Source organism: Leiobunum rupestre, chromosome 6, assembly GCF_980474605.1.
Source record: "Leiobunum rupestre chromosome 6, qqLeiRupe1.1.hap1, whole genome shotgun sequence".
Classification (NCBI taxonomy): Eukaryota; Metazoa; Arthropoda; class Arachnida; order Opiliones; family Sclerosomatidae; genus Leiobunum; species Leiobunum rupestre.
Window position 1 is genome coordinate 43,148,216 of NC_143389.1, and position 21,239 is coordinate 43,169,454.

At 37.0% G+C, this 21,239-nt stretch overlaps 3 protein-coding genes across 5 annotated transcripts in view; 1 reads left to right on the top strand and 2 right to left on the bottom strand.

Moving 5' to 3' along the window:
• Cont (Contactin) overlaps positions 1 to 21,239 on the top strand; it is a 28,801-nt gene that overhangs the window by 1,405 nt on the left and 6,157 nt on the right. The window contains exons 1-4 of one of the 3 annotated variants that reach the window (XM_090177361.1): positions 20,411 to 20,561; positions 20,681 to 20,742; positions 20,804 to 21,005; positions 21,064 to 21,195. In XM_090177361.1, coding sequence (XP_090033487.1) covers positions 20,682 to 20,742; positions 20,804 to 21,005; positions 21,064 to 21,195 — 395 coding nt within the window. In that variant the 5' untranslated portion in view covers positions 20,411 to 20,561; position 20,681. Of the gene's footprint in view, positions 1 to 20,410; positions 20,562 to 20,680; positions 20,743 to 20,803; positions 21,006 to 21,063; positions 21,196 to 21,239 lie in introns of those variants that run through there. The other 2 variants (XM_090177363.1, XM_090177362.1) reach the window with 2 other exon arrangements.
• On the bottom strand, positions 1,462 to 19,066 carry LOC149941071 (U-scoloptoxin(05)-Sm1a-like). The gene is made up of 4 exons (XM_090177741.1): positions 18,458 to 19,066; positions 5,508 to 5,571; positions 3,716 to 3,886; positions 1,462 to 2,305 (listed from the first exon to the last, which is right to left on the bottom strand). The coding sequence occupies exons 2-4, from the start codon at positions 5,569 to 5,571 to the stop codon at positions 2,082 to 2,084; spliced, it is 459 nt and encodes a 152-aa protein (XP_090033867.1). The 5' UTR covers positions 18,458 to 19,066; the 3' UTR covers positions 1,462 to 2,081.
• Positions 19,529 to 20,251, bottom strand: LOC149941072 (HIG1 domain family member 2A, mitochondrial). The gene is made up of 2 exons (XM_090178294.1): positions 20,108 to 20,251; positions 19,529 to 20,004 (listed from the first exon to the last, which is right to left on the bottom strand). The coding sequence occupies exon 2, from the start codon at positions 19,994 to 19,996 to the stop codon at positions 19,640 to 19,642; it is 357 nt and encodes a 118-aa protein (XP_090034420.1). The 5' UTR covers positions 19,997 to 20,004; positions 20,108 to 20,251; the 3' UTR covers positions 19,529 to 19,639.

Below are 21,239 nucleotides of genomic sequence, written 5' to 3' on the forward strand. Positions count from 1 at the left end.
TTTCCCACATCCAGGGAAATTTTTACCCCTAAAACCGGAAAAAGGGAAATCCGACCAAAAATTAGCTAAATTTAGGGAAATTCGAGGGGAAAAACATTTTATTCAAAGCTAACATAACAAATGGCACACCTTCATTAAATTGACTTATTATGAAAGAGTAAATTAATACCATCATAAGTATTTTGTCGGATTCGCTTTAGCTGGCACACCTGAAATTCTTTATGGAAATTTGGAAAGTCGTCTGCTAAATAAGTGGCCACCAGGAACGAGTCCGCTCTATCCCTTGAACAAACTGTGATTTTTATACTGGAAAAATTGTTCCTAGTTTTTATTTCATTGCGAGATGAAAATAAAAGAAGAATTTTTCAGAACATTTGTTTTATTTTGGTTTAACAACGTCCCAAGTAATAGTTCTTTTTATAAAATAACCTTGGCCATCTTGTTGAAATGTTGCCTCCCCGCTTCAGCTGTGGATCCGTTTTCTCTCCCACTAAATAGCTTATGAACTCATTCTTAGGCATTGGCTGAACTATTCCAGGGCAACATTTCAACAAGTTGGGCAAGCATAAAGACATTTTATAAAATCAACTATTGTTTTATGCAAATATCATTGTTTTAGTGGTTTTCAAAAACTAGGGATATTTTAGTCCAATAAGGGAAATTTGAAGGGTCGGAAAGGGAAATTCCATTTTCGCGACCTGGCATCACTGCTTTGAAACATTATTTTTTTTTTTAATTTATAAATATTTTAAATGCATCACGAATACCTCTTTGCAAAATGTTTATTTTTATTAAATAGACAATTTTTTACATTTTATTTTTACATAACGATCATAGATGATTTATTTGAATAATAATTTATACTCCGATAAACGTTTCTAATATTCATAATCTAATTACTTGATACATGAGAGGACTCTTGCACCAGTAGATGATTTTGGCATATGTAACGCAATTACCCGCTATTGGGTAGTTGTATTACATCGTTTTTTTCTCCGTGGTTACATGGTTTTTCAAATAGTGAAAAAGGTTCTTAAAGGGAATATAATCTTTTCCCTGTCACCGTCCAAAGGGTTCCAATGTTGGAACCTCTTATGGCTTTTAATTTTCAACACTGCCAGTGGTTTGTCCACTTTGTTGTAGAGGAAATCCATACGTAAAGAACGTGTTGAAGGTTATATTCCCTTTAAAAGAGTAGTGTGGTCACCACGAATGAAATAATTATTTTCCTTAGGTACATTAGAACCATCTTTCCATGTCATATAATCAACATTAATGGTAATAGTACTTGGCCGCCATCTTTGGTTAATTGAGTGTATAATATAACCCATTTGTTGAAGTTTATATTTTCAAAACTCATTATTAAAATGCCAACTAATTTTAAAAAAAGACTAAACACGATTTTTTTTTACTTTCGCTTTAAACTAAAACTGGGTTTTAACCACAACCATGGTTAGCTTTTTCAGAATTTTCATTCTTATGTTGATGATAAATTTAGAAAATTGGAATGGTTTTCTGTTTTTGGTATTACTAAGCGAAGCAATTTATAAATAATTATAGTTTGGGCTTGTTTACTCTAAGCAAAACGAGATAAATCAATCTCAATGCCAAATCACTGATGTCAGTGATATGTAGCTATTTCCAAATAGTTGTAAGACATGTTAGTGCAGTACGAAATATGTCAGTATGGGTTCGAAGCCCACTTGAGATTCATTCAAAAGTACGATTTAGATTTGGTACTCTTGTCTAGGTTTATTTTTTTTTTAAATCCAACGTTGGATACTTAAATAGAATGGCAATATAATCCAATTGAAAATAAAGGCTCGATCAATTCGCGAATGAATAAAATAGCCCCTCTCGGTCTTTGGTTAAAATATTGTCGCAATTATTCGAATAGTTTAAAATTGCGACATATACTCTTCATTTGTTTGTTCATTTGAATCATTTTTATGGCACACGTATATAGTTTTTTTTCATCGAATTCTTCGTCTTTAAAACAGTTTCGACGTGATCAAGCTTTGAAGTCTTCATTCTTACATCGTGCTGGCGAAGGGAATGTTGTAGTCTTAATCTTTTTACCGTTAACGAACGAAACCTTGGCTGGGTTTTAATAAGAATATCAGGGCTACAATGACCGACAACACCAACCCCTGTCCTCCACGACTCGGCGCCGAGTTGCACCCGTCGTAGTTGCAAGTTAGGATGCACCCTTGAAAAGTGTCCTTTTCGAATCGAAATACCCCGCATTGGTTGTCCATATTCTCCAGCGTGCACGCCCGTATCACCAGTTCCACTCCAGTGTCAACTGAAATCGCGACGAATAATAATATAATCAATCGTTATTCGTTATAAATCAGTGATCGTAAACAGGACTGTGGATCCTGGAACCAGGGTAATTCAGTTATAATGTGGCTTCGGAAAAATTATCTATCAAAGTAAACGCGCCCGTAAAATTGTTACTCTCTTAAGCGTCGTGAATAATATTCGGTACCCAGGATCGGCCATATCGTATAACCCGCTTAGAAAAATAGGTTAGCCAGGATTTTCCGCTGGGCGTATCGGATGTTGCCTTTATGCCTTTTTAAAAATAGACGCCAATTTCATACTCCTCGTATGGGCGAAACCTTAACAAAGGCGGCAGTACCCTGGTAGGTAGTCGCGAAATAAACAACAGACCTTTAACAGATTAAAGGCTACCCCCTCCCGCTTAATTTAAAATGTAAAACCTTTGAAACTCAACCCCCGTCAGAGAACTATCTTTAGAAAGAGTAATTTCCGAAATATTAGCCGCTGTTATTAAGCTTTGAAAGGAATTCTGTAATTTAATACGACCGTAGCCCTCGCTTTCGCTATTTTATTTCCTTTAATGAATCCGTTTTGAAGCGTTTTGCAATATTCCGCGTACATATTAGATGATGCTAAATATATTTCCCGACCCGCTCCCCGAGGATTTCACGAGATATAGTCGCCAATTCCCAAAATCCCCAAATTGTTTAATCTCGGATTCTCGACGGATTTGCGATTTCCCCGCCGCGTGATGTCTCTCTATCGCAACCAGTAATCAATGTACAATCCGTACGTGCTCTTTCCACTAGAGATCGGATTTTCCTTCAGCATACACTCGCGAGATGTTTCGCAAATATTACCGATCGAGACAGGGGCATTCGCGAGAATTTGACCAAAACCTAGTAGAGTCAATTTTAACTTATAGCGTTTTCCATTGGGAACCTCCGAGTGTGATCCGGATTTGTTGAATGACGTAGGAGGCGCTCGGAGGATTCGCCCTGGTAGTTCCCAATGAAATACGAAACGTTTTCGGAGCACTCTTTTGTTTCCCTCCGACTCTTGAGTTGGGGCAGCTGGAGCACTCCGGGAGCACTCCGGGAGGGAGTACCTTGGTCAATGGAAGACGAACCTCCCTCTCGGAGTTGCCCCTTTTTTCCCAATGGAATACGATTTTGATTTTGGAGCACTCCGGGAGTGCTCGGAGGTTCCCAATGGAAAACGCTATTAGCTTCTCCCGATAGATTTTGCGCAACCAATCTCCGAGGACAATCGGACCATCCTCTCTAACGCGTGAGGATACTCCCACGAAAGGCCAAAAGCGAAACGTATTATTTCTTGGTTTTCATTTAAGAGTTTTCGAGAAACCCTCCAACCACCCCCAAACTATCGTCTAGTAGTAGTCGAAGAATGCTCGACAGAAAAAACTTACTAGATTTGCCAATAACTTTAAGGCAGAAATTGGCCGGGAAATGTCCTATGTGTCCTTCTTTGGGAACTTTACAACTTTCCGTGTAGGTGCTCCGGGCCGGGTTGAAGGGGTCTTGGCAATCTCTGTCGGTGCCGTTATAGGTGCTGCACGTGTAACAGCTGATAGCTTCACCTGTCCGTCGGAATGGAAAAGTAAAGAACAAAATTCGAATCTTCCCAATCAAAAACCACCGAGACATTTTTTATCGCTTTCGCGTCGAGATTACCTTTAAATTGTTCTAAAGCGCTGAAGGACGCGCGCGTTTCACGAGAGAAGAACATCTATTTTTACTGAACATTTTATTAATGGTCCCAATATTACCTAGAAATGGACGATGTCCGCCTCTAGAAATTCAATTTCACCGAGACTTCGAGTGCTCCTTATAAACAAATTGAATTTGGTCTATTTTTGGTGTCCTCGCCAAAATGGAAGTGTACCAATCATTTGGGTTCATTTGATTTTTTCCATTTCTTATTACGATATGAAAAGTTATAAATCAGACATAAGCCACGTTCACACTAGACACTTTGGAACCGTTTTTAAATGGTTTCGAAAGATAAAATTGAAATTTTCGGTGTCGATTGTATTAATAGCCATACCATAAATACATTGGACAGCAAAATTTTACAGTTTGATCTTTCGAAACCGTTTTAAAACTGTTTCAAAGTGTCTAGTGTGAACGCGGCTATAGTTTCTAATAAAATTCGAAGCGGAAGTTTATAATCAGCATCTTTTTTACGGCAATAACTTAAGAATTAACTTCCCATTGGACTGACCAATACGGCGTTAGTCTTTGTTGACCTTGAAAATGTCCATGTCCGCTAATCTGTATTATTATCTGATTTAGTTATTTTTATAACTATTCTACCATAGTTTATAAGTTAGAATCGTACATAGGCTGTGTGTTAACAACGATTTCTCTCAAGACGTCGAAGTCGCGGCGTGTCGCCATCTGATGGCGAAAATTCGAAATAAAAGCTTGCCTGTTAACGTCGGGATCGAAGCTAGCAAAAGCGACGTAAGACCCTTTTGAAGATAGTTAAGCCTAAACCGACTTGTCGCGAAGAGATAAGCTTTAAACTACGAATATTTTACCACAATATCTGTTCATAACTTCATATTGAAATAAATTAAAATATTTCAAAATGTTGACACATAATAGTTGTTTCGTTTAAATTTCGCCCGTGTACATTTAAAACAAGCGTCGTTAGCGCTTGGATGAATAATACACTATTATTATTATTATTTATCCAAGGTTAGGGCTAGTTCCGCTCTACGTGCTAACTTCGCGCGCTCCTGGCAAAAGGTACATAGGTAAATAACGTTATGTTTAAATTCCCCTCTCCGTATCGATTTCAATTTCTTAATTCACCGCGAAATAAACAATGGTCAGGCAAAGCTTAAATGACAAATTAATTCCCTTGTCTGCGTTTGAAAGCTATCGACTATATAGACTTAAGTTGAGGGCGCTGACTGGCCCTTTAATCCTTTGGAAATAGCTCTTCTAAATCGATCGGAAAAACAGTCGGGGGGGGGGGGGGGGAGGAAGAGATGATCGACTCCCGCTATAGAAAAGTCTATATTTAATTTGCTGTCAGAAATCGGGCCCGCGGTAATATTTTCAATATATTTGATCGAAGTAAGCCTGCGCCGGAGAGTTGGTTCATAAATTTTACTATAGAAATTCGGGCAATTGAAATTAAACGTTGCAAAATTTTGCCGTGCAAATATTTATATTTTTTAATAATATTACCTCCAGACAACATGGACGAGATTATCAGCAGTGGCGCCAGTAGAAAAGTCCTACGATATTTCATCTGTAAATTCAATAACAAACAATTAAAATATAAAATTATTAAATGCAAATTATTGAGATAATGGTTCTTAGGATTTATTTTGGATGGGATTGTTTAAAGTTCAACCGAGGTCAAAGAATAAAGAGGATTAGAAGTTGGGGGAAAGATCGGTATTGTTATTGATCTAACGTAGCCAATGAGCGAACGATTAGGGTATTATTAAGGTGGCTCTAGAAAACGTGTTGGGAAAACGTGTAGTCATGAACAGTAGATACAGGGACGAGAAAGCAGGAAAAAAAAAATAATCGATTTTAAACGTCTTCATATTCACGGGGAGTTAGATGTAAACAAACCGCGGCCATTGTTAAGACGTGGTTCACCATGGACAGTATTATTGTAGTTAGTTCTTACCATTTTGATGTTAAATTAAAAATAAAACTACGAATGTAAATAAAAAATGCCCATTTGTTTTGAACACTTAAGCCTCGTCAAGAACCGCTAAAATTAGGTGACCGCCATTTTTTTGTTTACAACTAACTCTCCTTGCGTTTAGGTCGTTTTAGGTGATATATTCCAACAGAGGCTACCAATACACTTTATCGTCCCTGTATCTACTGTCCTTGGTGTAGTCGTAGCATTATTGTATGTAATTTAATATCCTACAAGTTCCCATTTTACGTTTTCAAGAGGGTAGCCTAACCTGTCTATTGTGTTTGGAAAATAAATATCGTTTTTCATTTAGTTAAACCAGCAGTTTATAAAACACTCTTATAAGAAAAGTGCAATCAAGGCCACTAAAATGAAACGTGTATCTTCGCACGCTGGTAGCATTTTTGAAAGGGAACTACTTTTCCCGCTAAATCGCGGATGCGTAAACCGTCTAAAAATCTAAACGTGTGTATATTTATTTAAAGAGATATAAAAATACAAATTGCTCGATCATACCGTTTTTCTCAAACACTTTAAAACTTAGAATTATGAAATTTTCAGTGTGTGTAAATACGTTAAAGATCTCTTTAATTTTTAAATTTCAGGAAAATCGAGTAACTTTCATTGGTTATAAAAAAAAATTATTTTTTCCTCGATAGGTGGCAGACAAAAATTTTCAAAGACAAATTTAAAGGGAATCTTTTAAAACCTACAAATAAATTTTATCCAGTTGAAAAAGATCTAGTTTTCACCAAACTTCTTGCTCATGAAAAATAACAAGTTGATACGACCCAAATGTTTACTTTTTGTCGAATTTTCAATTAATTTGAAAACTACAATACGTTAGTATGATCCAGTAAAAGTGTGGTTGTGTGGTTCTACGGCTCATATCCACTACGTGATATTTTGCAACAAATGATGATAACACGCGCTATCTTTAAACTACACCGTGCTGGCGACAAATGAATTTCCGAAAACCATCATTTTGTCATTTAGTCGAATTTTTTTTCCTTTTGTAAACTTTCGCATTAAAATAAAGTTCCTTGAATTTTCCTTAAAGGGAGTATAACCCCTCTTGTTTGGTAGGGTGCGCTTAGACTACACCGACTAGCTTCCACAAGCCTTCTTAGCGGGGGGGGGGGGGGCAAGGAAGAAGTAGGAAGGCTTGTAGAAGCTAGTCGGTGTAGTCTAAGCGCACCCTACCAAACAAGAGGGGTTATACCGAGGGGTCGGACATTTGCCTGTTTTGTGTACGGGATTTTGGATTTTTTTAAAATCCAGGATTTGTTATTGTGGATTTGTCATACAAAGTCTATGGGAGCAAAATTCTTGGATTTTGGATTTGTGGATTTTTTTCCACATTTTGTACGGGATTTTTCCAAATGACCGACCCCTCGGGTTATACTCCCTTTAAGCAAAATAATACAATCGCCAAAGCTTAGACTATGTAGGCTAAAGCTTGTATTTAAATATTAGTTGAGCCATCTAATTTAACTGGACTCTTTTAACATTGCGGATTTAGTACCTTTGTGTCCCCATTGAGGACTTTTTAAAGGTTTATTCATGAAGGAAAAAATAGAAAGTTGACTACGACTTTAAGGTAGGTAATGTGGTTTTAAATTAAACGTTCCAGCAACGTTGCCTAAATTGGAAGAATTATTTACGAATTTTTGAAGTGCTGCCTGCTACTTTACAGAAAAAATGGGAAGTCGACAGTGCAGTTCAAAATTAATTAGTACGCAGGCTTTAGCCTAAACAGCTGTATTAATTTGTTTGAGTAATATTTAAGGAGCTTGATTTTTAATACGAAAGTTTAAAAGAACAAAAATTCAAGAATTTTGTTTCGGAAGTTCATTAGTTCGCCAGCGCGGAGTAGTTTAATAAGAGCACGGCTTTTGATCATTATTTGAGAAATATCAAATAGTTGAAATTATCCCGAGTACCACATTTTATTGCTTCATCCTAACGTATTGAAGTTTTTAAATCTAATTAATTAAAAATTAGACAAAAAGTAAACATTTGGGTCGTATCAACTTGTTATGAGCAAGAAGTTTGCTGAAAAATAGGTCTTTTTCAACTGGATAAGATTTTTTTGTAGGTTTTAAACGATTCCCTTTAAATTTGTCTTTGAAAATTTTTGTCTGCCTGCTATCGAGGAAAAAATAAATTTTTCAAAACCAATAAAAGTTGCTCGATTTTCCTGAAATTTAAAAATTAAAGAGATCTTTAACGTATTTACACACACTGAAAATTTCATAATTCTAAGTTTTAAAGTGTTTGAGAAAAACGGTCTGATCGAGCAATTTGAAACACCCTGTAGAAAACACGATGGGAAACTCTGTATCGTGGTAGTTTTTCTAGTAGGCGGTATGTTTAAATTGAAGTTATAGTTATACCACCTCGTATAAGGTTTTATGAGTGTTTTTCTTGACAAATTGATAAATAATTTGAGTGCCGCGGTAACGTAAGCTATAGTTTATATTAATCTTTATTAAATTGAATCAGGGAGTACAGAACGGGAGATGAAAAGAGGGGTTTTTTTTTGGTTCTGCTGCAATGAGCTAGACTTCAGGCGCCTCTGCAAAATACGGGACACATCGACTATTTAACGCCATCTATTATCAGCGTCCATGCGGTTTTTGTTGAGAAATTCAAATTTTACACTCACGTGGTGAAAATAAGCATGGACCATTGTTACATAAATCGACTTTCAAAAGTCAAAAGAAAAAAAAATTGTAATTATCCTAAAAATGATACGCTTTACTCAAGAAACTTGTAATATTGCCAGTCGTAAGATAATTTAAATATTTAAAATTAGGATCTACGTTATCTAATGAAGGACGGCAGCATCCACTTCCTCCATAAACAAAAATGCCACAAAAATTAGGTAGATGGCGCCGTATCTTGTCCCGTATTTTGCCAACCTTTCCACCCACTTTCAACCCACCCCACCTCGATTCTCTGGCTTCTTGGTTGAGAACCCTAAATGATCTGGCAAAACGACTCCCGTTCTGTACTCCCTGATTGAATTACTGATTAATAATAAAAATTAATTGAATTTTCTCTGAATTGAAATTTATAATGAACCTATTTTCGTATATTTTCATAAATACGTGATTTAAACCATTGATTGTTTTCAAAAAACAACCCTGAAATCTGGAGGACAGGTTAAATATTCCATTTAAAATATCGACTGATTTAAAAAAATACTCCCGTCATGAAGGTTATTTTAAACACTTACAAGAAATCAACGTAATCGATCACAACCTCCAATAACTACTACAGTCAGCTATATCATAAAAGTGAGCAGTAATGGCGGGGTTTTATCGCGAAACAAAGAGAGATTTATCTCGAAAGATAGTTATTATATACTTGTGGTTAAACATTGAAATTAAAACGAAGATGCAAAATAGGCTTATATTAGGTTCTTCGTTCCTCCCTTAATGTTTCGCCGATATTACGCCTAAAGAGCAACGCCCGCTCTTTGACGTTTACGCGATTTAAATTAAATTCGGGACGCAGTTAGAGCTAAAGGTCCTTTACAAACCTCTACCCGCCGGTGCTATTTTGGTGCTAAATTTCGGCGACGCCTTGGTCTTCTTTTTGCTGGCAGAATAAAATTCACTAGATCGGTCTGCCACTAATCTCCCAACGGATAAAATCCCTATGGATAGCAGCGTGCATCTATGCTATGCAGATTCGCTTGTCACGTGTTGCTCGAAGACCTTTTTCGTACCATGCCATTTGCGAGCTGGCCCTCTCATGGGATAAGTAATTTTTAAAATACCACATAGGGATGATTTAAAAAAAAATGTTACTCATACGTTTAAACTATTCAAGTAATATGATAATTTGCACCAAAAATGTATAGATGAAATCATAAGTAACATAATACCTCTAAGTATGACATTAGGAATTTCTTTTTACTACATCATTTCTTCACAGGGACGCCAATTTTTTTTCCTAAATAGCTCCCCTCGGTAGCGGCGCCTTGAACTAATCTAACCCAACTTCCAGGAATTGGGCGCGCGATTTTGAATGCCACCATTTTTAGGATTAATGCGTACTTAGCCGCACTATGATTGCGCAACAGACGAAATGTTTATCGGATGCTATTGGTTGAATTTTAACTCTGACTTCTTTTGGATGACCAATTGAAAAATTCAAATCACAAAGAGAGTTAAACTTCCGAGTTACTGATTTATCTTAGCGAAGAAAGGATATAGTAAGAAAAAATACACGAACAAGGCTACAAGCAAAAGTGGATATAAAACAGAAAGTCTGGGAGGACCCGGTAGCCCTGTTCCATCAAAAATGAGGATCCCCCAAGCATGCCCCTAGTTTGTGCCTACCCCCTTTGGCGGAGCATTACAAATGGCGCTTTACTCGCATGTACCTGCGTAAATCGGCTGATATATTATAGTTCTTCTTCAGTTCCTTATCCACCTGATTATATAGTCTTTGGGCTGGATTTGGTGCGTCTGCTCTTTGTGAAAATTCACATGTTTGGCAAGGCTTAGGTAGATAATTGATAAAAACATTTTTGTTTTGTTTGAATGGGGTGTGCGGCTTAAAGTGTTTAACGAATTTAAAAACAATGGAACTTTAAAAGAACTACTAGAAGATATGTGTTCTCAACACGAGTTGTTACATTCGCATTACTCTGAAGAAAGAGGAGGATAGTGGCTTTCTGTACGCATGGAATAATTGGGTATACAATTTAGTACTTAATGAAGAAGGAATTGACCCAGTTATAATTTATGACCCAATATATGCAAATGAACTCTCCAATGTAGTACATTGGATAGCTTGGCAAAAAACCTCAATAAAATCCCTGTAATTTTGAGGGGAATTAACAACGGAGGTTTATTTATTGCACATGATTCCCTAATGCCGTATGTGTCAACAGTTACAAAAATGGTTATCGGATCAGTTTCACCTCTCATCTGGGCTACGTTCAGCAGCAGTCAACGGAAAAAAACCCGATGGATTTGATATTTTCCAGCGATGAGCTTTTTCGTCATAATGACGTTGTAAGTTGCTGAACGCTTTTATTCGGTCATCGGTGTTTTTGAAAATTCCGTAGCTTTTATAGTAGTTTTACGTCAGAAATGACGCCAGTCATCGGAAAAACCGACTCTTCCAGCCGATGACTTCGGTGAGTAACCGATGACCATCGTGACGTCAAAACCGGAAACGCGACAAAGCGTACAGTAGGAAACCTATGTCACCGATTAGTAATCGGTGAGCCGGATGAGCTCTGCTGAACGTACCCCTGGTAGAAATAATCCAGGGAAAACAATTAAAGAAACTACTTCAGTTGTGAAATATGATTAAAATTTAAAGAAACATTTTAAACTATAATTCGATAAGTCCCAGCGGTGATTGAGAAAAGTTTCAATATAAAATATTATACACGACAGGCTACATGGGACATTATCAACTGAAGTTAGTAATTTAATCGGGGTGCAGTTATCCACTTTTTATTTCTTCAACAGTGTAAAATCTTCAACACAATTTGTCTCCTTAGCAGCTTCATTTGGCTCACATTTACGTTTAGCACATTTAAGTTTATTAGTTGTAAAACAATTAATTTCATCCCCCTTTTCTTGAGATACAATTGAACCCAAAATCTCAGTTTGCGATTCTGCATTATTACCTTGGTTATTACTATCATTGATTAAATAACCTTATAAGGTTATTTAATCCATGTTACTATACTAAAATTTGTCTGTACATCCCTATCTACTGGAATTTTAGTTAAGCCTTGGTTTAAATCTTCATTGGTTTGTATAGTACCAATTGAATACAAATCTTTTATAAGTAAATTACACTGACTTAATTTACTTTTCGGCTTTAAAGCTAACTCTTCTGGTGTATATTTCTTACGAGCTTGAGCCACGCTGAACTTAACAGAGGCAAAATTTTTGAAAAAGGAATAAATTAACCAACGTGACAACGGCTTCGGGAATTTTACCAAGGAATGCTTCTTGGTTTTACCGCTAGGTTAGCTAGCATCGCCCATCTGAACTATTTCCTCTGACCGTGACGTCATGAGACATAGGCCAAACGTAACAGAGTCGTTCCTGATTGGCTCAATCATTGTATAGGGGAAACAGCTCCTCATTTTTGAAGGAAACCACTGAGAAAGCTAACGAACCCTTTTCCTCCCAGACTTTCTGTTTTATATCCACTTTTGCTACAAGTGTCATACTTAGAGGTATTGTGTTACTCATAATAAAATGTATTTATACTAAGGAAGGATTTGAAAGTTTTTCTCCGTAACGAGATAGCGGAATGAAAAACGTCACCCGCACGTGTCTCAATCGTGAGTTTTAAGGAACCAATGAGATACCGGGAAATGGCCAAGGGGATTAGACCGTTTTCATTGACGGATTTTGAAATGACGTTTTAGCGCGCGACACTACAGGTACATGTCTTGGGCACACAGCCGTCTTTGCGTGCTTTTTTTACCATAACATGTAGAGGTATTTTCACGCGCAAAATGAATTTTAAAAGCCCTCAATTTGAAATAACGCGGTACTTCGGCACATATGCCTTCGAGGCGGAGAAGAAACTATAGCCAACGTCGAGTTGATTGAGACCGCGAGATGGAGAAACTTACGTCGTTAGTCATTCGTTCTAGCTAGAAATATATAATTTTTTGTTTAAACTATAAAGATAAACTTCGTGGGAAAATTCTTTACAACAAAGCTATACTAAGTATGTAATATATCTCTTATAATGTTAAGATTTTTCCTCGAAACATTCTCGTTTTCAGTCTTCGGGTGATTTTTGAAAATACTTAAATATAATAGTGCCGGGCGAAATACATCCGAGAGGTAGAAATTCCCGAGGGGTAAGTCACTCTCGGATGACCTGTACACCGAGTTCGCGTACTTAGTACTGTTAAAGGTACGGATTTTAAAGAGTTCACGAACTCTTATTAGCACAGTCAGAGGTACGACAGTATAGAGTGCTAGCAGTTGATGCGTTTTTAAAAGTTAGTGACGTCACAGCCGTAGCTTCCGTAATGGTTGTCATGAAAACTCGCGTTTTTTCTCAATAGACGTTTAACATTGGTGACGTCGCAGGGTTTCAAGCTGCTGGCACTCTATACACCGAGTTCGCGGAGTGACTAACCCCTCGGAAATTCCGTTAACTTTCCAAGAAATCAGAAATCCAGCCTAGATTTTTTCAAAATCTCGTAATTTAGAAATCCGGCAAGAAATCTCGAACTACGAAGAGAAATCGAGAAATCCAGCTTGGATTTCTTCAAAATTTAGAAAACCGACACGAAGTCTCGAAATCTGGCCAGAAATACGACGCGAAATCTCGAAATCCGGCAAGAAATCCCGAAATACGACACTATATCTAATATCGGGCGAGAAATTTCGAAATCCAGCCGGGATTTCTTAAAAATCTAGAAATCCGACGCGAAGTCTCGAAATCTGGCAAGAAATCCAGAAATACGACGCGAAATCTCGAAATACGACACGAAATCCAAAATACATCGAGAACTCCAGAAACCGAAATACAGCCTGTATTTCTTCGAAATCTAGAAATCCGCCGCAAAATCTCTAAATTTGGCAATAAATCCAGAAATACGACGCGAAATCCCAAATCCGCTGAGAAATCACGAAATCCGACGAGAAATCGCGAAATCCAGCCTGGATTTCTTCAAAATCTATAAATCTAATAATCGAGAAATCCAGAAATCCGATATCCAGCCGCGATTTCTTCAAAATCTCGAAATCTAGAAATACGACGTGAAATCTCGAAACCCGGAAAGAAATCCCGAAATCCGACGTGAAATCTAGAAACCCAGCAAGAAATCCCGAAATACGACGTGAAATCCCGAAATCCGACGTGAAATCTAGAAACCCAGCAAGAAATCCCGAAATACGACGAGTAATCGAGAAATACGACGCGAAATCTCGAAATCCGGCAAGAAACCCCGAAATACGACTAGCAATCGAGAAATACAACGCGAAATCTCGAAATCCTTCAAGAAATCCCGAAATCCGACGAGAAATCCCGAAATACGACGCGAAATCCCAAAATCCGACGACAAATCCCGAAATCCTGGACAAAAGTTAAGAAAACCGAAATCCAACAAAAAATCTTAAAATCAGCGTGAAATCCCGTACACTTTTTTGACGAATGTCCGAGTCCTCGACATCATTGAGTAAATGGTAAGTGTGTGTACCAATCCGCAGTTCGGGGGGAAGTCCATTGAAAACAGCCCGTGAAGGTACGCGTTTCATTTTTTTAGCCTATATAGATGGATACTTCTTTCTCAAGATATATTTTATATACTTCTGATTGCACATTATTTAGGGTAGATCTGTAAATCAAATGTAAACGTTATTTTAAGAAACGAAACTTAAGTTTTTTTAAGGTTTTTAATACTTTTTCAAAAGAGCGCGTCTTTCTATAAAGTAATTTAAAACGAGGGATAAAATTCAACTCTTTCATACATTCATAAATTATTCGCGGTTTTTTTGAACCCACTCGAAAAGGTGCTTTATTTTTTTATAAATATTTCTGCTATTTTCAACTAGAATTAGACTAGCAGAAGCGGTTTTTCGGGTGGTATCATTTCCATCCAAAAATCTCGACTGGGGAAACGAAAACCAAACGCGGAGTGTTAGCGAATTCGGTGCGAATTTCTAGGAATTCTCACCTAGTTTTTATTTTAGGTCGGTGGATCTTTTGTAGGTCTTTTATCGGCTTGTTTGGAGCCAAAAAAGGCGGATAAATTTGCGCTATATACGTTTCCATAGCAACTGCCACTCCTCGCATTTAAATTTAAAATTCGAACCCACCCGTGAAAAATAGGAATATTTTGAAAAAGACGGTGAAGGTTTGGGTTGGGGCTTAAAATGAAACTGACAGGTCGGTGAAAAGCGCGTAGAATGTACCTATTCAGTAACTTTGATAGTACTACCACACGATTCCGTTTTAGTCCTTATAACGAGCTATCGGATGCTTCACTCTGTGATCCTTTTTTTGCCCGGCCTGTAACGGTAGTAATAATTTTCCCGTGTTGATTGCGATGGTAACAGAAATTTGCATACTTAAATTGTATTAGTCAGAGCGCGCCTACAAAGGCAAAAACATAATTATATCGTAAAACATTAATCTTCCTTAGTCTTCCTCTAATTAAGACCTTTTAATATGCCAAAGGGGATCCTTTTATCGTGCCTCAAAACTGATCAAAGTAATAACGCTTAAATTGGGCCTTTATTTTATTGAAGCAGTGTGTCTAGTCGCTCCCTGACCAAAACCCTCCACGACTTGATACCGCTGCTAAAGCGCACTCCACAAAGATCGCGTATTATTAGAAATCTCACGTGATACATTCGGGGGAAGTTTTGGGGAATTAAAACCTTGTTGAGCCAATTATATTGTTGAATCGATTGAAGCCTAAAGCGCCCGACTGCCTTCTATAGCAATTACTGTCAGTACTTCATTTCCGACCATGGAATCAAATCCGCCATTATAATGCGCGTCTAAAACGTAGGCTGCTAAGTAAAATTGACTATCACGAAGTAATGGGCCGTGAGAGACAATTTTACTTGACGCTATTATTTTTGCCGTTTAAAACTGGATATTTTTTAAAACACTAAACTCCTGGGCTCGGTTACGAAACGGAATTAGACTTTTACTATCATCAGGTTTAGTCTATTCTGTCTGAAAATAAACGTAACGATCGAAGAAAACTAAACCCAAAACACAACCTATAATAATAACAAAATAGTTTGAGATACAATTTGGGTCTTACCATTTTTTCTGGTACAGTATCGAAAGGAATCCTTTGAGGAAAGAAATCGTGTTATCTGCCAACTTTTTTCTTTACTTTAAAAATACGCTAACAACGTTTTGGGGGTTCACGACCGTAAAAGGTTAATATTGATTTTTCAAAGTCAAATAAGAGAGTAAATCAAACAAGTCTTTAAGGGTGTGAATATCCGTAGATTTTTAGACACCAAACTAAACGTTGCTCCAAACTGTACGGCGTTGCGGTGGTATTTTCTTCTTCCAAGCGGCGTTCGAGTTCAAAGTAAATGGTGCGTTAACCAATACTCGGCCACCCTTAAACCCATTTAGTTGGCAATTTGGGGAAGGTAGGGAAAGGTGTAAAGTCTGTTATCGTGACCAAAACTAACGCGAGACAGGGGTGTTTTCTAGAATTGTGTCGAAAATGAAAGTGTATACGATGTAGTCGCCTAGAAAGGGAGAAATTAACCGTGAATTAATTCGCGACACAACTTTTAAAAGCACTTCCTGTCTCGGGACTTGATAAAATCGCCACGCAGATAGGGAATAAAATCGCTTAGCTACGTTTTTGTTTTAATATTTTCCTATTAAAAACCAAAAAACTTAACGGCCCATTTCATTTGTAAACTTCATGATATACCGTATACTTCATATCCTGTTATGTATTGCATTTAATTATTACGCAAGGAGTTTAAATTATCCCCAATTATTTAATTTATAGAATTTTATCCTTATTAATTATCGCTCGATGTTTTCGATAATTTGTAGTTACGTAATTAATGGTAATAATATTTAGTAAATTATTTTATTAAGTCGGTAAGGTTAATGCGCGGTCTAAAAATAATCTACTTTGAAGGCGGTTGGAACACTTCTATTGGAAATTTCACCTATTTTGGTCTATTATTTGTTTTTGAACATTTTCTACATACGAGCCCTCTTGAATATTCAAACTAAATATTTTAAAATTATTGTTCTACTTATTATTAATTAAAAATCTATATCCTTGACTTCCGCTAAAACTAAATTTGGATTTAAATTAAACCTTTCCCGAAATAAAAAGTAATTATAATTTTTTTATCGAAACCATATAAGAAAACATTCTTATGGCCGATATTAGGTGGCGCTCTGGAGGGTTTCCGTTAGAGACAGAGTCGCGATAAGTGTGCGTACGTTCTTAGTAACCTAAATACGTTCTTTGATAAAACCAATAATAATTCACCATTAGTGTAAAGATAATCATTTAAGCTTCATCAAACTAATCAACTACAACGCCTTTTGGTATAACTTAATCCACAGTGCTCTCACGAAATGACGGAACAAAAATATCAGACAGTGAAATTCAGATCGAAAATAAATTGTAGCTTTTACACTTACGGAACCTATCGATTGTATACACCTTAGCACGTCACGGAGTTAACTAGTTTAAGCGTGTATGGTATAAATTTCCTTTGGGACAAACGTTATGGCGAGTAGTGTAAGTTCCATTACTTCCCACCCCCTTCCCTTCCAAATATAGAGTATTTACTATACTGTATATAACGGAGTTGTAAAATAAGCTTACCGTAAAGCATACATTTGAAATGAAGGGGGAAAAAGAAGAAGTAGGTCTTGGCGGAGTTTTGGCATTGCATTAATAGTAATAGACACGCGACCGCTGCCTCGGTCAAGAGGTTTAGCGGGTGTTTTCTTACGCGTACGGGTACGTCTGGATTTTTTAAACCGCTAATATTTGCGGTTAGATTTATGTTCACGTACGAGCATTCGGTTGAAATAAATAAATTTGTCAATGTATTACTTTTCTTCGGGTCTAAATATAGTTTCGGCGTATTTGTTGCCGCGGTCGATACAATTGGCTAACTTCATTATGGAACTAAGTTTTTTGGACTCCGTGTTTGAATTTTGCGTTTATGAAGTTAGATAGTTCGTCCATGGTTGGATCTAGTCAAGACTAGAATAATTTGAAGCAACAGATAATCCCAAAGGAACAAATTTAAAATTAGTACAGTGGAGTGCTTAAGGACTGCAAAATATTATTGGCTTTCATCAGAATATTTTTTTAAGATTAATGAAGACCGATTAATTTTTTCCTTAGGCTAAAAGAAATAACTGCTTAAAGCTACTCTTCTAGACGTTTTTGTGTCCGAGTTTGTTTTCCCTTTGACGTAAACTATTTAATCGGTCATATTTGATTGAAACCGCTCCTCGTTGTTATAAAAGAAAACTTTTCATTGTAAATTGCATTTTCACAATAAATGATTTTGATGACAGACTATACGTTCTTGACTGGCGTTTCACAAAGGCCCGATGCGCGGGTTCTAATCAAAATAATACAAAAGATCTACCGTGCTTATATATTTCCATGTAGTAAGGAATATGATTTCGAAACCTTATCATATACCACTTTCCTCCCGTTAATTTTTTGGGAAAATATAAATTAATAACGTTGTTTCCGCTTGATTCGCAACGTATTTGGAAGAATGCCATAAAATAAAATTATTTTCCAAATATTTCGCACCAATTTCGTGGATAATTGTTTTTATATTAATCAAAACAACGCGTTGGCATTGCTCATTGGGGCGTTTGATTCAAATGACCGTAAACATTTAATTAGACTTAAAAAAATTGACATTCGGGTCTCTTGTCCAAGTGTGTATGTTGGTCATTTTATCGTAGGCATACGTGTTAAATCTCTCACCTTAATAAATGACTTGGGATGAGCCCAGATGATCGAGTGGAAGACGAATCTCCAAAAAGAGCGAGCAACACGTTTCACTGTCGGTAAATTTCTCTGTCCGTCGTTTTCCCAGTCATTTGGCGGGAGCGCGGATCGTCGGCGTGCCGCTCCGAAGAAGAGATCCTTCCCTCGCAAACCGTCTGGTGTTCCTCCGAGCTTTCGACGGAATTATGTGCGCGACTCGCTTCCTCTCTTCTTCTTCTCCTCCTCCGTCTCTCTCTCTAGTAAAAGAACCCTCGTAGGAGTCCGCCTCCTCGCTGATGTTGGGAGGCGAAGCAAACAATATGGTACGCGAGGGCAAGCATCGCGTAATCTCGCCTTTTTCGAAGCGATATCGGGGTCAGATTATTTTGTTGATCTCGGAGGACGAGAACGCGCGAAATTAACGTCTAGAAGGTTTCCTTTCCCGCGAATAGGAGGATGGGCAAATCATGTAAAGCGAGACTGAGAGGGAGCGGAGAGACGCGGCACTTTCGGTTTACCCGATTTTCATCAATATGGTGCAGTCAGGTTTTGGCCGTATCGCGGAAAGATGGGAAGTTAAAGCTACGCGAGCTACTCTTCGTTCTGGCTTTCTCCCGACTGAGAATTCGTTCTCCGAGAACGAAACCGTTTCCTTGCCCACGAGAAAAAAAAACAACAAAACAGGGGTATAGATTTTTGACTCGACATTATCTAGCCCGTATTTCAATTGTTTATCTTGGGGTTTACGTGGGAGTCTGCTGCTTAGGCTTTAAATTGATTTTGTTCGACGGAGACCACGCGTAGCTAAGGGAGTAAACCAAATAACAAACTATTGTATAGGTGTTTTTTTTTTCATTTGAAAATATTTTATGGGATATTCAATCACTGAAACCATTTTCAAAATTAAAGTTGTATAGTCGATATTGGTCCTGGAGGAGACGAAATCTCATTTTGAAAAACGTCGCCAACCCCTTTGGGTTTGTTTCTCCTTGAGCAGCCAAACGTTACTGGCTCCCGCATTAAAAATATTTTAGATGGCGCTACATTAATGAAAGATTGCGCAAAAAATTAACTATTATTTATAACTTTTATTCAGTTTGTACAGATATAAACAAATTACCGCAATTAAGTCTTACACTTTTATTAGAAAACACTTGGTTTGCAATCATTTTTATTAGGCTATTTAACTGCGGTAGTTTCAGGAGCCGGTAAACGTGTTTTTAGCGCAGCCATTCCCAAACCAATTACTATAGCCCCGATGGTAAATCCCTGTGTCAAAACTCTGACTCTCATCCAAAACTGGGAGTTATGGCGGTTTCCTTTTTTCATTGACACCAACCCAAATGTTAAAGCCCCCACGGTACCAAATATACCCAAAGGTACAAAAGGATTGTCCTTCGTTTTCCTTAAAAATTTCTCTTTAAATCCTTCTCCTTTGGGTACCGCGTCAACTGCTTCGATCATCTGAATCCATTCAAGTTCCGTCATTCCCAATTCCTCCGCTGTCACACCTTTGTCATGTACTTCCTCCCTCATTTTTAATTCTAAAAGAGTAACACGAATTATGTAATAGATTTCAATTAAGCCTTGCCATTTAAAATTTAAATTTAAATGCGTATACGCGTAGCATAGTATTACATCAATTACCTGAAAATTAAAATTTATATTGTTCCACTTAATAAATAAAATAAACAGAAAACCAGTTTAAGTTGCTTAAAATGATCTATACGATCAAAATAACCTCGGTGCGATAAGTTCGGGAGATTTCAATGAAGGCCATTTGGGATATTTTTAGTTTTACAGCGACATCCTTTGAGAGAAGTGCGAAACTTTTACCTGACCAAAATTTATGTCCAACTTTGAAACCAAAGTACAATTATGTAAGGTGTTTTCAATGAAACGGTTGGCCGTTATTCGTTACGTAAAAAAAAAATACGATAGGAAGCCGTCTTATGGAATTAAAAAGCGGCAAGGTGTGGTTTTGGAGAATTTTGTCATAGTTTTGGAATGTTTTATTAAAAACCTTAATTTGGTTTGCTGTAGTATTTTTTTTGTAAAGTATTATTATGATTATCGAAAAATTTCGCATAAACTATACATAGTAAGTTTTGTGTTAATTTGAGAAAATATGAAAACCTGATAAACGGCTTGGTGGTGGGCTTTTCAGTCAAGTGTGATTTTGTTAAATTATTTTTGACTAATTATAGATAACTTTTACAGGATGATGAAGTTTTATGCACTGTTTCTCGGCTTTTGCTCTTTTTTGTCTCTAAGTCATTTAGGTATTATAGTAATATTAGTAAAAAGCGCACATTTTGTTTTAATTGTTATTTTCTATCCTAGTCTTAAGTCAAAACTGCCCAGTAGGATGGCATGACTTTGAGGAGTCTTGTTATAGGTTTACCCGATCTCCTTTTAAAAAACGAGAAGAAGCTAGGCAGTATTGTATAGCTTTCAATGCGGCTGATTTAATTTCAGTAGACACTTTAGAAGAGCATATGTTTGTATCCAAATGGCTTAGAAATAATGACCCACTTCATCGAAGGTATCAACTATTGTTTTTAAAATACATATGGATTTTTTGTAACATTTTGGTTTTAAAGATGGTATACAAGTGGTAGAGACGCTGGTGATAATTCTTGGGTTTGGGATGGAGATGCCACTCAATTTAGCAACATTGATTCTCTATGGCTACCAGATATTGATTATAACTATTATAAATATGCTGCCTACAAGTAATTGCTATTTTGATTGCTGAATATATACGAGTGAGAATTGA

Bases quoted from the DNA above. Each gene is read 5' to 3' on its own strand.
- LOC149941071 (XM_090177741.1), bottom strand. From the start codon at position 5,571: ATGAAATATCGTAGGACTTTTCTACTGGCGCCACTGCTGATAATCTCG. The intron at 3,887-5,507 runs GTAATATTATTA...TCCGACGGACAG, and splicing joins CTCGTCCATGTTGTCTGGAG to GTGAAGCTATCAGCTGTTAC. The intron at 2,306-3,715 runs GTAAGTTTTTTC...TCGCGATTTCAG, and splicing joins TAAAGTTATTGGCAAATCTA to TTGACACTGGAGTGGAACTG.
- LOC149941072 (XM_090178294.1), bottom strand. From the start codon at position 19,996: ATGAGGGAGGAAGTACATGACAAAGGTGTGACAGCGGAGGAATTGGGA.